Here is a 17770-nt window from a genome sequence, read left to right as displayed (position 1 = left end):
CATGACTCCACCGTCGAGAAAGGTAACTAGGACAAACAATAATCCCATCATTGATCTCCAGAAAGTGCTCCGCATAGAAGGCCATCCTCGAACGTAAGCCACCATAAGGGTTAGTCCAGGTAGTGATAATATAATGTCTGTAGATATCAAGTCTGACATGCTCATTTAACTCATGTTGAGAGGGGAGCAGATGAGCAAGGGCATTCAACGAGAATTGAAAGGGAGGGAAATGATCAATATCAATCTTAATCGAGCTCAACAGAGACGCTGTCTGTGCATACCAACAATGAGCACAATAGCTAGTATCAGAACTCGCAGTAGCAACAAAAAAACAATATGCTAGGTAGGAATATCTATCACGTTCACCAACCAAATCTGCAAAACCACATAGGCAATAAAGGAACCAAATCAGATCAAATATGGCCACAAGACTGAAGGGATGAGCACCAAACTAGCAAGAATGATACTATGAGGAGCGAACCTATGACATCTAATGATGCGTCATAAAAGCAATGTCTGAACCCGTTCGATCAAGGCCCAGTCAGAACCAAGGAGAGAAGGCCCCCAAACCACTGAGCCATAAAGAACAGTCAATCAAACAAGGGAGTCCAAAAGGGATAACTTGGACAAGGTATCCTAGAAATGATATTGTTTCTCAAGCATAGCAAGAAAACCCATACCCTTGCTAACTCTGGACTGTATCGTCAGTCTCATACTAAAGCGGGGCCCAGAAAACTTCACTCCCAAATACATATAAGAAGAAGTGATCTCAATCTCCTATCCCTGAAAAAAGAAGTGAAGATGAGAAGTCTTTAAGCAATTAAAGATCATAACCTGAGCCTTACCCAGGTTAACTGCTGGCTGTCTCTAAACACAAAAGGAAGCCAAACCATCTAGAAGCCTTGTAAACTCTCTGGAGAAGAAGCAAGAAGAACCACATCATCCACAAAAAGAAGAATGGAGATCAAAACCTGGTGTAAGTAGCAACTGTCACCTGAGAGTGAAGACTTCAAAAGGAAATCCTCAAGCTTATCAATATACAAACCGAACAAAGTGGGAGAGAGAAGACATCCTTGTTTAACCCCAATGGTGCTATGGATCGGAACTGAGAATCCATCAAGAGTCCTGAATCTACCCACCACAGTTTCGTATAATCTCATGATAGTAGTTAGTAACATCTCTGAAATCTCAATCTCCCGAAGCCTCTAAAATAAGGCCATCCTAGGAATAGAATCAAAAACTTTCTTCGATTTGTGTCTAGACTCCTCAATAATAGCTCGTAAAGTGAAAATGTGATTCATGGTCTGATAGTCAACTGAGGAAACCAACCTATCGTCTAGCTCTACAACCTTTCCTGTCAAGCTCTCTAAATAACACAACATTGAGTGTTGTAGCATATAGTTTGGAATATGTGTGCCCGATCATAATAGTCCTATAATTCCCAAGATCAGAGACCAAACTGGTCTTATGGATTGGGTAAATCAAATGCCTGGACCAAAAAACCGAAAACCAGTACAAACCACCTTATTAAAGAGTATAGAGAGATAGCGGCCCAGAATGGAGGCACCAAACTTTAAGAGTTCAACCTTGAACCCCTCCTCATCCACCACTCTATTACATCTCATGGATCCGATGGCCTCGTAAATGTAAGAGGGGATGAACATGTAACAGAAAGGAGACAGAATGGGATGAATAGAAGGTTGCCCAGGAATGTCATAAAGAGCCATGGTGTGAGAGGTTAGGGAGCAAAAGTCAAGTATGGAAGACGGAGGGGTACAGCGGGGGAAAAGAGTGCGCCAAAAAAGCTGGGGATTGCAGATTAACGTAGAGCAAAGGGATTTACACTGGGAAGTGGTAAAGGATTGTTTCTTACAACGAAGAAAATGAAGGTAAGACAACCGAAGGTGAGAAAAATCTAGGGAGTGAGCCTCAAAAGTGGAACGCACTAAACGATGAAAAGCTTTGCAGTCAACATCAAACCATTGGTTCATAGGGCATGTATTAAGGTGTTTGTTACGAAGGGAGAATAAAGGATGGTGAGGTATGGAAAGGATGGCGGACTTCCAAATGGTTGTTGCAAGCAAATCAAACATGGAGGAGGCCTCACAAGAGTCAGCAAAACATACAAGATTAAGGAGTCTCGAAAAATTAAAGGAAAAGCTCTCACCGTCACTGTCAAGGGAGCCGGAGGGAGTGGGGTGACGCACAATGGAAGGGAAGAGATGAGGCAATGAATACGGAGAAAGAAGAATATGAATACAAAAGAGAGCATGATCCGCAAGAGGAAGGCGTAAGATGGTGAAGCTGTGGATGAAGGAGATGAAGGAGGGAGAGGTGAGGGCATAGTCAACCACACTAGCACCCCCACAATGAGGCCAGCAAGTAGAGAGCTCAAATCCAGGAAAGCAGGAAAGACCGTTCAGGATCACAAGTCCACAAGACTCACAAAGCTGTAAAAGATGACCACCATAGCAGGAAATCGGTCCAAGAACATACTTAGAAATACGCTGAAGTCCTAAAGTAGTCAAATCAATCTCAGTGGAGCAGATGGAATCAAAGCATCGGTCATAAAGCGGACACTGGAGTTCTCTAGTCCTTGCATTGAACTCACCGAGAATGATGATGTCACCTAAAGCAGCAAACTGAGAAACACTCTCACTAAGGTCAAAATAAGGGTCTTCGTCCTCAGTACCATGAATAGCATAATGGGAGGAAGCTAGTGAGAAACAACAAACAGCAATAAAGAAATCTCTCTGAGTGACATGGTCAATACGGACCCACATGAACATGGCAAATGTATCGGAGTGGACAATAGAAGTACGACTGAAAATAAAATCTCTAATCAAATAGGCAATGCCACCAAATCCACAGACCCCACTAGAAGTATGAACCTCCTCTCTATAAACGGTTAACCACTAATAACTTGTAAACCCCGAAAGAGGACGCACAAGACTCTCATGGGTCTCAGTGATGATAAGTATATCAGCAAACCCAATTGCATCGTGTAAAAGACCGGGTAATGACCATAAAGAACCATTACCATTCCGGTAGTTAACAAGAAGAGAGCAAGTGGGGGTCTCCCTCTTGTCTGACTACTAGCGAGACCGTCATTTAGTCTTGGGGGCCTATCTCACTTCCCAACACGAGAGGGGGGCGGGGGGGGGGGGGGGGGGGGGGGGGGAATCCCGAATAACTACTATAAGATTCCTAATAACTGCCCATTTACCAGCCAGTCTAGCCTCAGCCACAATACCATGAGCTTGTTTCAACTCTGCAACCTGAGCCCTTGCGAGATCTTCATCTAGGAAAACCTTAGAAGGGAGAGAGAACAACTTCCTCTTAGCTCTAATCACGGAGCCTACCTGAAAGTGCAAGAAACCGAATGAACAAGATGTCACCATGGCGAAACCAGCATTTATCCAGTATGATGTCGGAGATACCAAGCCAATCACAAAGAAAAGAGTGTCCAGCAGAGAGAGGGTAAGAAGTGGGAGGGAGACTGCAGACCTGTAAATTGAGTTCACGAGCTTGCCTCACCTGCTCATCATCAAACTTCCCCTGAACCATCTGGTCGAAACTAGCTAAAAGCGTAGTAGCAATCGTATTATTGCAGAGAGAGGCCCACAATTTCACTTTCTATTCGGTTTCAGAAATCAAAGAATGCTTCATTGCAATTTCTAATTGTTGTTCTTTGTTGATATCCAAGCCATCAAGCTGCTCAATAATGGACTAAATATGGGTTTGTAAACCTGCAGTCTCAGAGGTGAAAGTATCAGAGAAACATTAGATCTAAGACGAATTGGAACTTGCGATAGTTTTGAGTTCTAAAATAGTATCAGTTAAAGAGATAATTTTTCTTTTAGCTGTTGGTTATCAATCTCCAACTTGGAAATCCTATTGTAGAGCTGCTGATAGGTCAAAGGTTGTTGACATTGTGATAAACATGAATCACCTACATCAGACATTTTCAAGAGACAGCAGAAAAACCAGTGAATAGCTACAGGTCTGCAAAGGTCATATGCAAAGAAAATAAACTAGAACCTTTGAGGATCACCACAGAGACAAGAAGCCAAAATTCGAAATCGGCAGACCACAAATGGAGGAAAGATGCCCATACAGAACCAGCATGCAAACAGACAGACTTCACATAAAACTAGCAAAAACCCACACCACCCCACAAACACTAGAAGCTACAGCAACCGTCACAAAACAAACAAAACAAAGAAGGATGGAGCTACACAATTTCATAACCGTGAGAAGAAAACCCTACAAAACAATAATCAATAACACCCGCAACAGTTGAAAAGAGAAGAAACCCGAGCATAACACAATCGCAATCACCCAGGACAGAAGAGGGCACACGGCCACTGTCATGTCCCCTTTTCAAATAATCAAAAAATAATAATCTTTGCTAAGGCAGGCAGGCCCAAGAAAGTGAAGTTTCGGAAAAAGGGGGTTAATCTTTGGAAACCGTTGGACTAATAAATGAAAATTATTATTAAAATATGTTTCATTAACCTCTCTTGGACGTGAGTTACAGTTATGCCCTCTTTTAAGGGGTTTGGAGGCATTTTGGGCAAATTCCAGAACTTGATTTTTGCTCATTCTTTGTTATTCTTCAGAGGCTGTCAAACCTGTGGAGAAGGAGACCCAAGAACGGGAGTTTGCAGGTTTCCAGGGAGACCCAAGAACGGGAGTTTGCAGGTTTCCAAGAAGGCTAAGGACGGGAGTTTGAAGCCATTCCATGTGCATGCTCATACAGAGTTTGCCTTTGTGCTGAACAGTGCAAATTTGTGGGTTTTCGGGTGTGTTTTTTGTATGAGTTTGGTGTTTTCAGTTGAGTATTTCATATCAGTTTGGGTTGCTGCTGTATTTCAGACTTTAAAGTGTTAAAATAGAGCTGAATATTTGTATTGGGACGTGATTAAACTTCTGAGATAGATTATTAGTGTTTTTGTGGTGTTTCCGGGCATTTTTGTGTTAATTTTGGGAGCCCGATGAGCATAGTTTTTGTCCTACATTTGAGAACTGTTGTGTAAAGGATATACAGATCTGGAAATGTCATTTTGTAGGCTGTTATGCTGCTGAAATTTCTGTAAAAATGTCCACTTTCAAATTTATTAATAATAGGTGAAGCTGTGAAGCTTTTGGCACAATTTCTGGCATACCCGATTTGGGGTTTCTTGAGAAATTTGGTGGATCTTTGTGATATTAGTTGTTTGATCTTGAAAATCTGATTAGAGGTTGGGAATATCATATAAAATCAGAAAAGGGACATTTCAGCCACCGACAAGAAACTCCTTGACACCAACAGAAGCATAGAAGAAAAACTAATGATCAAGGACAAAAGAAGATATTCAAGAATAGAACAGGGAGAGGAGAATAAGATACAGTCGGCAACACTGATAAACAACATTAGTGAGCAGTAGAGAATCCAATCAGCACACCCTCCAAATTCAGTCAACACTAATAGAGTGCCAAGACAGTAAGGGATATAAGGGATATATAACACTCAGCGAACTAAGCTAGGCAAATCAACGTAAGAAACCAAAGACAATTCCAAGGATAAATTGATCACATCAAGTCTAAATTTGGACGGAGTCAACATCCATGTAGAAACTACAGTAATATATATCACATTAAGTATTGATGGTACAGATCACATATTCAATGGTGGATATTATCTTCGGCATTTATAGTATAGTTTATCTCCTCTATATTACTAATAGCACTCACGAGGCATCAAAGAAATGGATCTAAGAAATAGAAATAGATACATTCTTCGGGATCACAAGAAAGAAATAAAACAGTAAATAGAAAGAGCAATCGTCTATCATGGTAAGAGCTTCAAGATTGAACAAGGAGACTTACTTATTGGCAGATTGGGCCTTAGATCAAGTTATCAATTATATCATAATTTTTACAACCAATTGACAAGAATTTATACCTTCATCAATTTGGTCCATTGAATTAAAACAAGAATCAACCTCTGCCGATTAGCCTTCATGAATTATTAGGATAGCAAAACCTTGGCATTGAGCAACTGCTATATTGCCTAATTCATTAAATAAGGATAGATATTGTAGACACATCTACAAATCACATTCAATCACGGCGATCATTCTTCATACTATTGGGTTCTCGATTTCATTACTTTAATTCAATTTCTTTCCTAATGAAGATTCTCTGAGTTGAAATATTGTGAATTGTTGGGACCACAAAGACAACTTAAGCTGTTTTCTAAGACCTGTCAACTTGATTTGATCAATTTGGCTTCATAACGTACACAAAAAAATATAGCTTTGATTTGCAACTTATGAAATGCAACTTCAACTTAGACTTACGAAGTTAACTACTTCTACTTCTATCTAAGGATGCAAGGAAGAGGGAGTGTACTTGGACTCTACTAGATGCAGTCTTGTCATTGACTTCGCTCACCTAGTTTGATGCAGCGTAGATTTCTTTCAGCTCACCTTCCATTTCTTCCACAGTTATCTTCTTATGATGCATAGTAAGAACTAACATCAATCAACATACAAGTTCTACTTGAATTCATTTATGCCCCCCAATCAACCTACAACTACCCATGAACAACTTTTAACGAACTTCTGAAAGATTGTCATCAAGTTGCAAAAGTTGTCATGACAACTTTCGAGCAACTTTTATAATCCTTGTTTAAATGACTCAAAACTGGACACAATAATCCAAGATGATCATAAATGGTCAAAAATATTACGATAATAGATAAACGTCTAATAAACAATAATCCAAGATGATCATAAATGGTCAAAAATATTACAATAATACATAAACGTCTATTATTAGTTAGGGGTAATGTATTTGTAATCTATTGTAAATATTAGAATGTTTCTAATATTTAGTTAGTTGTAGTCATCTGCAACTTTTTTAGCTTTCTTTTAGCTAGAATAGAATATTTCTATTCTTTATGATCATGTCCTAAGGAAACATCGATTTATTCTTTTGTATATACTATATATAGACCTCTCGGTCTCTATTAATAAAAAGCAAGTATTTTACCAATTACTTCCGTAATATGGTATCAGAGCCAATACACAAAAAATTCCACAAAATTTATAATTTCTTTTCAAATTATTTGTTTAAATTTTTCGAAATTATTTCACTCAATTTCTCTACAACCCACCTAGGGTTTCTGCCTTGAGAAATTCGAGCGCAAATCAAACTAAAATCACTATTGGGAATTGCGCGCATAGCGTATGGTTGTTATAGCATCTTTTCCTACAATTTTTCGAATCCTTCACTTGCCTTCACAATATAGAAATCCGCCATTTTTTCCTACAAATCGAGTGCAAAATGCGACTTGCAAACTATGTCTAAAACCTTGGAAAAAAGCTCGTTATTTGCAGTTGGATAACCTCGTGTTTGTTGACACAGAAATCACTGTGATTTTGCCATACCCCATGCTCCTCAACTCAAGACCAGATCCTCACCACACAGGTAGTTTTTTGATTTTTTTTTTATAGACAGCTCTGCATTTTTTAAACACCTGACTGTCAAATCCACCATTGTTTGGAGGTCAAACTCTATTTTTTAGTGTTATAGTTGCGCTCTAGGAAATAGATCGGCCATTTTTTCCCCGAAAACCACCATTTTCTCTTCAAATTTGACCTTCAAAGTCAATGGCTAGGGTTTTGCTCAAAACCCTAAATTTTGAGCTTGGAATATTTTTTGATTGTAGAATTTTTATGGGTTTTTCAAGAGCTCAATTGGGTTGTCATCCATTTTTCTTGCGTGCCTAGATTTTTGTGCTTCGATTTTTGAGTCAACGAATCCAAAAATGGATAACATATTCTTTTTGGGCTTTTCGAGGTATCTTTTGGGTCATCCTTCAACTTTTTTGGGACTTCTTTTTTTTGCCTCGAAGAATGTGCCTTCACAGATTTTCACATTTTTCATTTAAAAACCTATCATGGCATCTCTGACAAACATTTTGATCAAGAACAATTCAAAATTCAATGGTCAAGATTATGGCACTTGGAAGTAGCGAATCATAGCAATTTTTGAATATTAGAATACCGATCAAATTGTTCTGGGTTTTACGAAGCATTTGACTGCCCCTAGTACTAATCAGGAGGCATGAGATATGAATAATCAAGAGGCGGTGATGCTTCTCAAATTATCAGTAGTTGATCATCAGCTCTCCCAGATTCCATCCAACAAGACAACTGCCAAGATATGGGCACATCTCAAAGGTCTTCATGAGACTTCTTAGAAAAGCAAAGCCTTCCTCTTAAAGAACACTCTGTTTTCTATTATCATGGATGAACGAACCTCGCTCTAGGCTCACCTAAATAGGATTCAGGAAATCCATGATCAGTTGCTTGCCATAGATCGCAAGATGGAGGACATTGTGGTTGTCACTCATCAGAGTTTACCAAAGTCCTATGAGCATTTTATCAAGACTCTCAACATCACGTCTTCTAGTGTTGATATGAAGTTGATTGGTCTCTGCATAGTTCTGCTTCAGCAAAATCGGTGGAAATAACAGTTCAGTAGTACCTCCACCTCCACCTCCACAAAGCAAGCCTTTGCTACTAAATCCTTTCTGAAGGATAAAGGCAAGTTTCAGCAGTCATCTCAGCAGAAGTCTTCTACTCCAGCTTCAGACGACTCCTGGAAGAAGAACATTCAATGCAACTATTGCCACAAGTTTGGTCACATGAAGGTTAAATGTCGAAAACGCTTAACTACACAATCTAAGCAATCAGGTTTGCAGCCCAAAGTGAACAGTGCAAAGCACACTGAGTAGATGAAATCTGCCTTTTACGCCTTCATGGCTAAAAGGCTAGCCGATCATGTAAAGTTGTCTGCCTAGTACATTGATTTAGGTGCCTCTCATCATTTCACCCACCGCAGTGATTGCTTTACTGACTACTAGCCTTATTCAAATTTTGTTTATTTTGGTGGTGGAGAAGAGTACACCAATGTTGGCAAAGACAACATTCAAATTCAGTCTGCTCGGAGGAATCTTATTTTCCTTGATGTGTACTATGTTCCAGGGATGGATCTAAATCTACTCTTAGTCAATCAGCTACTACGACATTCGCCACACTTCACCTTCAATTCACATCAGTATACCATCACTGATCGAGCGACTCAGTCTACTATTGCAGTGGGTCTTGAGGATCATGATCTTTTCTGACTTACTGATTCTGGTGATTCTCGGGACTTGGCTATGGCTACTTGGCGGCATTCTGCTAGCACACTTTGGCATCAGCAATATGGGCACTTAAATGTGCATTATCTCTCTCAGCTTGCTGATGATGAGCTTGTCTTTAAATTGCCAGAGATTTAGACTCAGCAGCTTGGAGTTTGTGATGCATGTCAGGCTGGGAAGCAACATCGTACACCTTTCACAAGTGGCGATTCATGGCACGCATCTCAGGTACTTCAGCTTGTACATAACGAAAGACAGATGAGCAAAAGGGGAGTCAACTTCGACAGAAATTGAATGAAACTAAGAATCACCACAAATCTCTAGTAGACAACTTCAACTAAGGGCCCTCACCAGTAATACTCAATATTCACGGTTGGAAAGGAAAATCTTGACCGATTCAAATGCTTTGAAAGGTAGCCGCAATTCCACTACATTCTTAATTCCATGAATACTATCAATATATAAATTATGAGTTCCTTTGTTCATGATATAGCTGGACTGGACAATATTCATATAGTCCTAAACTATAATATTGGGAAATGTGTAATTTCAACTTGTATTCTTCTTAAGACACAAAGGCAAATTCACGCCTCTGCAATACCAATATTTATGCTTGGTTGTGCCCATTCTTCACCATATATTCACAATCTACAAATCTACTGATGAGCACACGATTATAATAACAACTTTGTCAAATTAAAACTTTTATCCACACAATAACTTCAAATGCTGAAATAAACAATTATGCACATGAAAACAATGACACGATATAGGGAAACCCGATTTGGGAGAAAACCATGGCAAAAAATAGCTTTAAATATAAACTTGTCATTTTACAATGTTTTGTAGGCTCCAACCCCTATATTTATCAGCACTGACTTATTGGAAGCTCCAACTCCCACACTTCGCAGGCACCGACCTACTAGAAGCACCAATGCCCATTGTTGTCTTCGTGAGCACCAACTCTCTGTACACAAACTATTTGTTCCACCTTGGCAATGTTGCTTACTCAACTAATGATGCTTTTTTTTGTTCCAAAATTTATTTTCAATCTGATATTTATATCTGCTTCAAATCTTTAGTTATATCTGAAAATACTCTTCCTTATATTTTCCTCTATAAAGAAGCAATACTCTCTTTTATTATTCTAACACATACATACATACATATATATATTCTACACTTTCCTTTGACAGCCACTCATATATTCTGATATATATGGTTTTTTATTATTCCACACTTCTTTATGCTCTTTCGATCTCTTCTTATGCTTCTCTTTTCTTCATATACTCATTTTCTTTTGTTTTCACATTTTCTCTCTCTAATACATATATATACATATATATAAGAATTAATTCCAATTTTGTATTTCTTTGAATTACTCTGCTTCCCTTCTTGATTTTTTATTTGCTGATTTGCATATTCTTCTTACTACACATTCCACTCACTCCTTTTTAATTCCTTTGTATATCTATTTAAAGTGAAGACACGTCTCTCCTAAAAGAAGACGTGTCTTCTCATAATTTAATTTATTTAACCACCTCTAATCACACCTTCAAAAAATTCTTAAGACAATCTTCACTTTAGTCGCATCTCTTCATTAATCGCATGATTAAATTCATCCCTGTATTTGAATGATTATTTGATTAATTATTCGAAACTGATGATCATTACACTAAAGCATTTGCATGTATGGCATTCATATGATACCCTTATTAATTCTTGATGCCAACAAGAGACTTTTTCTGAATTGAAAAGCAGCCAAAATCAAGGGGGCTGGCCCATAAAACAGACAAACTGGTGAACCACCAGCAGATTACCACCAACCAAAATTACCCCCTACCACTTTTAACACAAAAACATTGTTCAGAAGCACAACGATGAAAGTATCAACAAGCATAACACAACTATTGCCTGTACTAGAACTACTAAATCTAAGAAAGCATAAAAACAAAGGCAATAGCGCCTTAAACCCAGCAAAGTTCAACAACCAGCAGAGAAAAAAAAAAAAAAAAACACATCAAGAGCCAAGAGGAAAGAGCCCTAAGGCTTCTTGGCATCCTTCCCCCCCACGAGGATTTTAGCCCAGTCTTCCGCAAGGAAGTTGAACAGCATCCCGGAGTCCTCCTTGGTCAGATCACCCTCCTGGACCTTTAGCAAATGCAACGTAGTAGCAGCAGCATGCGTCACCTTGACAGTTAATTTAGTCAAGAGATATATTCTTTCCTCCAGGGCATAGATTCTCTCCCACAGCTCATTGCCAGCCATCTGCCAGATCTCCTCAGTGACCTCCTACTTGCCGCACTAGTAGCCATCCACCTGCACCTTAGTGACATCCTACACAATTGGGGGGTTAGGTATAACAGTGTTCAAAAACAAGAGACTTATTTCGTATATGTATCGTCAACACCACCGACATTTTCTGCGGAGCCCTTTCTCACATCACCTCTTCTCCGCTTCATTGCTTAATTCCTCTCTCTTGTCTTGACATATACGAAACAGCATCGACATCCTTTATGACTTTAAAACTTCCAAGATTCTCGTAATTGCTTGCTTGTTGCTACAAATATCCTACAATATTGTTTATTTGAACTTGTTTGTCTTTGTCTTGTCACTGAATGCAAACATCACTGTCTCATTCATTGCCAATCTGAAAGTCACTATTTTATTTCATGAATACTCAAACCTCCTGATAACTGTTGTCCCACATTGATCTTGATTGCTTTGAAAGAGTCACTGTTTATGAACGATATGTCAAGTTATTCATTGGCACAACCATGTAGCCATATTATTGCTGCATCGTCTTCAATCCTTTGGGGAACTCCTCTGTTTATATAATATTCTTGTCGCTTCTGCATAACATTGTCATTTACCTTGTGCTCAACTCTGATGTATATCTTTTATCGAGTTCTATCTATAAACAAATATAATCTGCTTCATACTGGTCTTCCATGTCCACTCATGGAATGAAGTATTTAACATGAATTTCCTTATCAATATTTGGCATGTTGTTGATAAATTTGCACAATATATTCGCTGATGTTGTGATATATATTAAATCATCTCCGAATGCCTGAAGATTCCCATCATCATCACTGTCTGTACTTTCAGACAAATTCATTTTGTGCCAGTTTGTTTTTGACATCAAGCATACATGATTATTTGAGTAATCGCTGAATATCTTTCTCCGGGTGAATTCAACTGTCTCACCTTCCTTTGCTTATCGCCCATTCCTTATTGTAGATGCATAGTATTAGTTATATACTCCATTGCAGCTTCTAATCAACTGAACACTGAATATGTTTCATCGCTGTCATATTTATGAAAGAGTCATTCGATTATAGGGTTTGACCATTCTAATAGTCTCCACTTTTCATGAGGTTGATTAAAGTGATCTCCTTTGACTCTGTATGTTTTACAGACTAATTCAATGGCATTCGCCACGTTGTCTATCTATCGCTGTTTGACCAAATCTTATTAAATCGCTGCATAATAAAATATTTGATTGTCAGATATTCATGTCTCTCAACTGTGCTAGTCATCCCTGGGTCTTTGTTTGCTGTAGATGTTCTCATTTGCCCATTGTTGCTCAATAGATGAAACAAATACACCTCAAATAAGTCATTTCCCTCCTCCATAAATTTCCATTGCTTTTGTTGACCTTCTAATGGAGATAGACATCTTTATCATGTTACATGTTGCCGTGTCTATTCATGCGAACTCTGTGTATCTTCCATATCCGAATATATGACTCACTCTCTATTTTGGCACTAAACATAGTGGTATTCTCTCTTTCCAATAGTCAAGATCATCGCTGCTTCTTATAATGTTGCTGTATATTATGTAACATGGCCATCACTTCATAACACCACACTTGTCATATTCTTTTCAATTTATTCAAGCAATGTTCTACTCTTCTTTATATATCTGAACTGATATTTATCAATATCATGAATTCTTGTATTAGATAGGATTGTATTAATGATGGAAATCTTTGAGTCTTCATACTAATCTATATGGTTGCTGCCTTCTTAAACATTTCTACCATACATGCATTTTCCTCTGTTATAAATGCCTTGGTCCATAAGGATATTATTTTCAACAATCTCGACTATGGAGCTTTGACATCAATGACAATACTTTAATCATCTACGCCTTCTGTGAAGGGTGCCTCCGTATCTTTACTATCCCTTTGTAACTTATTACCTGTCAAGAATGAATTCCCAAGATATCTAGCCTTGACCCATCAAAGAATAGTGTTTGAAGTACTTCTTACTCTCCCCCACGCACTGAAACTCCCCACTGGAGCTCGATGACATTAGGTGGAAGCTATTAAAATATTTGGTTACCATTAATAGACATGTCCATTACTCAGACTAAGGAAGGTCAAATTTATTATTAATATTTAGACCAAAATGGATACTATTTTTCCTCAAATCTCTTATCCCAAGAGTTCATAGTTGCTCTGATACCATGTTAAGGTTTGATCGAATTTATATATTTACTGGTGTAACTTTACTTTTCACTTATTTTAAGTTTTTCAAGTTACTCTTTCAATGAATATGTATATGATATAAAGAGGCATGTCTCCCAGAGAGACATGCCTCTTGTTAATATCTTAACTCACATTGCTATTACTCTAACATATATCACAAATAAGATTTTCTCAATGTATTATCATGATTATAATATGTAGAATATATCTCATATATATGGTACACATAAATATTATATATATATATAGAGAGAGAGAGAGATTATACGCACACACACACATACACAATAATTTATTATCAATAATAATAATGCTCCATGATGATAATAGTGAAGGATAGATATCAAATGTTTAAGGCCGATAAGCTATTCAAACATTTAAATTTCATTGATTGGAATCGTCCGACCAAAGCTGCAATCATTTCCTCTTAGCTAGCGAGGATGAGTTCTATCCAAATAAACAACAGTGTACTACTATTACCTCACAGTAACATCAGGAGTATGGTATACCCAAGAATATAAACCATATGAATTATCTAAAGATTATTAATCAGAGATACTAATGATTAACTGGTAATCATGACAGTTTATGTCTTGATCAAATCAATCCGACTGAAAATGCAACATTAACATAATTCAGTCATATGTGAACAAGGTGATCTGTAAAGAGACATCAAACTTATTAAAGAAAACTGAGTGGAAATGAGTTGATGCTCATTTGAGTTGTGGGTGTTCAGAATTTATAGAGTTGTAGCTCTGAGGAAAGAAGTTGATGCTCCTTAGGACTGGAGGCCTTAAATTGTAACTGGACTAGAGATTTAAAAGACTGGATTAGGACAGTAGCTCCTAGCAGTCGTACATTGGTGGTTTTTCCCACCCTGGGTTTCCACATTACATCCTGTGCATTAATCTTTGTGTACTGTCTTTATTTGCTGTTGTTGCTAAACCATATTAAGAAAATCAGACTAATCAACAAAGATTATATTGGATTATTTATTTGGCTTAAAAGTTGTACTGTCTTTATTTGCTTTTGTTGATAATAGTAATCCATCCATACATGAATATGTTTGACATAATAAGTGGTACACTTCAACAGATCGATACATTTAACGGATATTTGTTAGATAAATGTGTGTGTGTGTGTGTGTGTGTGTGTGTGTGTGTGCGCGTGTGTGTGTGTGTGTGTGTGAGAGAGAGAGAGAGAGAGAATACACTCGAGATACATGAATGCTATATGCAAGTCTTCTAATGAAGCTTCCAAATCACAGGTTGACAGAAACAAAGGGTTAGATATGCAAAACGCTTCAGGTTCCAGAATCAATGGGTCAAATATGCAAAGGATTTCGTTACTTTAAACTGTTTGTCAATGGATTCTATCACGGTATCTATAGTCCTGCCTTAGCAAGTAATAGTTCTTGGTTTTAAACACCCTTCCTTAAGCAAGAACTTCTAGCATAGATATATAAGCCATAAACACAATCAGTACAATTGTGGCTACATTATGACAGCTTTCTAAATCATTTTGGATGCTTTGAAATGAAGAAATTCGTTCACTTGCTTGTTCTCTTTAATAATATAATTGAGTGCATAGAAACCATCAAGAAGTGAATTTAGATAAAGCAAATGTAAAAGAACCTGCGACGGAGAGAAAATGAAATCCTCTGCAAGCTGGCAAACCATTGTTCATCTGTAAAGAATCTCACAATTATAGCCAGGCATTCTTTCATAAGGCTGAAAAGGCAATGAAGTCGCCGTTCTAAAAAGAATTGAATCACCATAACTGTAAGTTCCTCTAAATCAGAGGTTACTAAAATGGCTCTTGACCTGCCAAATCACAACTATTCCATATCATTACCCATTTGTAAATCAATCAATATTTTAGGTTCTGATAAAACATATTATGCTAGACCTTTAATGTGGAGATAAATCTGGAGCAAGCTACAGAAAGCTCAATATTCTTTATTCTACAAGAGAAAACCAAGAGTTGGCATAACAAATTCTATGAATATAAAATTCATATGCATCTTTAACTAAATACAAATTATAAGTGGAATCATATTTCAGAGGCACATGACAAGAGCTGGATCAAGGGCTAGATATAGTGCCATGATGTCATAGCAAGAACTATCTTGTTTCTCAGTGTGTATGAAATGAGGCATATTGCTTCACAAGAAGAAATTGAGCACATTATAAGGCGCATATTGTTTCACAAGATGAAATTGGGGTTAGCTAAGCTCCACAGAGCTTGAGGGATGCAGAGGGCAAGGGACAGTGGAACGTGTTTCCAGTACGGCTACTCTTTAGGGTCAATTTTTAGAGGACAGACGTTAAAAATAGGGGAATGTAGAGAGAAAAGAGATAGAGAGAGAGAGAGAGAGAGAGAGAGAGAGAGAGAGAGAGATTGAGATTTTAAAAATGCATACCATAACAATAATAAACTATTCATCATAGAAGTTTTAGAAGCCTAATACATAGCAAAAAAACAAAATTCAAATGCTTTCATTGTACGTAAGTGGCATACAAATAGCAAAAATGCCCAAAGGCTCCAAATTTCAAGCATGAAATGACATAAAATATTGAAATGTAAACAGTGGGCATACTATAAGTCTATAACTAAAAATTAAACAGTAAAATTTAAGTCCATAATAATGATATTATGATAATGTCAATATATAAGTAAATATATTGTTGTTCATAAACAACACATGGTAAGTCTAGGAATCTAAATCAAAATAAGAACTTAAAATTGAGCAATTGCCAAGATAAGGATCTTTCTCCCAATAAATCCTAGAGGGGTGTCATCCTCGTCAATCTCCATAGGATCTTCAAGATTGACATCCCAGTAAAGGTAGGAGTCTGGCGATAATAGATTGTCAATCCTAAAGCAACAATGTACTATGAATAGCCAGTAGCTTTTCTAAATGTCTACAGGTAATGTTGTTCCTCTTGACTAATTGGGAAGTTATACATGGACCAATTCCTCTTTGTAGCAAAGAAACTGACAACCTCTAAAAGAAGATGAACAACATGTATTCTCATCTCTGTTGCATCCCTACCATGATACATCCACCATTCAACGGAGCTATTCTAAGCTAATGTAGCTCTATCAATGCTCGCTTTTGGTTTGCCAAATGTTGGACCACGAAGATTGGTGAATGCAAGCTGATGGCCGCAAAGTAGCATCATCTTCATTTTACATTTTTGCAATGACATTAAAAAAACCATCCTTCACCCAAGTTGAACACAGAAAAGATCTTATAATTTATTATATAATAGAGAGATAAGAAATCTACCCTGGTCGTGCTCAACTTTGTTAGCGGAGCTCTGTGTTGCTTGCCTATGGTCAAGCTCGCACTCTTTCATACGTTTGAGGATGATTGTCGCTGTTGCATTCTTTGGTGGTGACCGTCCTTGGGTGTAGTCTCTTACTGCAGTCTCCTCTCCAATTTTATAGCTCACTATTGTCTGCTACTCTTTGCAGCCTTTTTGGTTGGTCTTGGCTTGTATTTCTTGTTCGTTGTAGTGTGGGTTTTGGGTGTGCATGTTGTGGGCTTCTGCGTACCTATTACAATCATTCTAAACCAGTGTTGCAGGACTCTACGAGTTTTGAGCTGAGTCAAGTTTGAAGAGTTTTTTGGCCTCTAGACTCTAGCTCGACCGAGCCCTAGCAAAGTCCTACAAGACTCATGGAGCCCATGGACTCTCTAGACTTAGAGAGTCCTATGTGCAGGACTCTTCCATCTTCCATGGCCAGCTAAGCCATAGAGTAAAAAGTTAACATTTTTTAATGATTGTTTTTTGTTTTTCAGATTGTATTTCAATCTCGAGTTCCAAAAAATTGTAATGGTGATTCCCAATAAGGCAATCAATATGGACTAGTAAAAAAATGTCTTGCATGTAGCCGGAAAGCTTAAACATCACACACTAAGCTTCATTCCAAGACTAAAAGTGTTAAATAGTCAAAGTTGACTTATTTTTTTCAAGCTTAATTTTCTCTTTAGTGTGTGATGTTTAAGGGTGGCCCCCGCATGTAGCAGGTATAAAACATAACAATTTGCCTCTAAAGCATATTAGAAATAG

General features: G+C 37.8%; 1 protein-coding gene across 2 annotated transcripts in view; it reads right to left on the bottom strand.

Moving 5' to 3' along the window:
• The window catches only part of LOC149577756 (actin protein 2/3 complex subunit-like protein), a 166797-nt gene that overhangs the window by 55868 nt on the left and 93159 nt on the right, over positions 1-17770 (bottom strand). For both annotated transcript variants that reach the window (XM_089825579.1, XM_089825589.1), the window contains one exon: positions 15326-15514. In XM_089825579.1, coding sequence (XP_089681705.1) covers positions 15326-15514 — 189 coding nt within the window. The remainder of the gene's footprint in view (positions 1-15325; positions 15515-17770) is intronic.

Source organism: Cupressus sempervirens, chromosome 1 (genome assembly GCF_028749045.1).
Source record: "Cupressus sempervirens isolate cs-2001-9-10 chromosome 1, ASM2874904v1, whole genome shotgun sequence".
Taxonomy (NCBI): Eukaryota; Viridiplantae; Streptophyta; class Pinopsida; order Cupressales; family Cupressaceae; genus Cupressus; species Cupressus sempervirens.
Note: the sequence above shows the minus strand (reverse complement) of the source record. Positions and strands in the feature narration are given on the sequence as shown.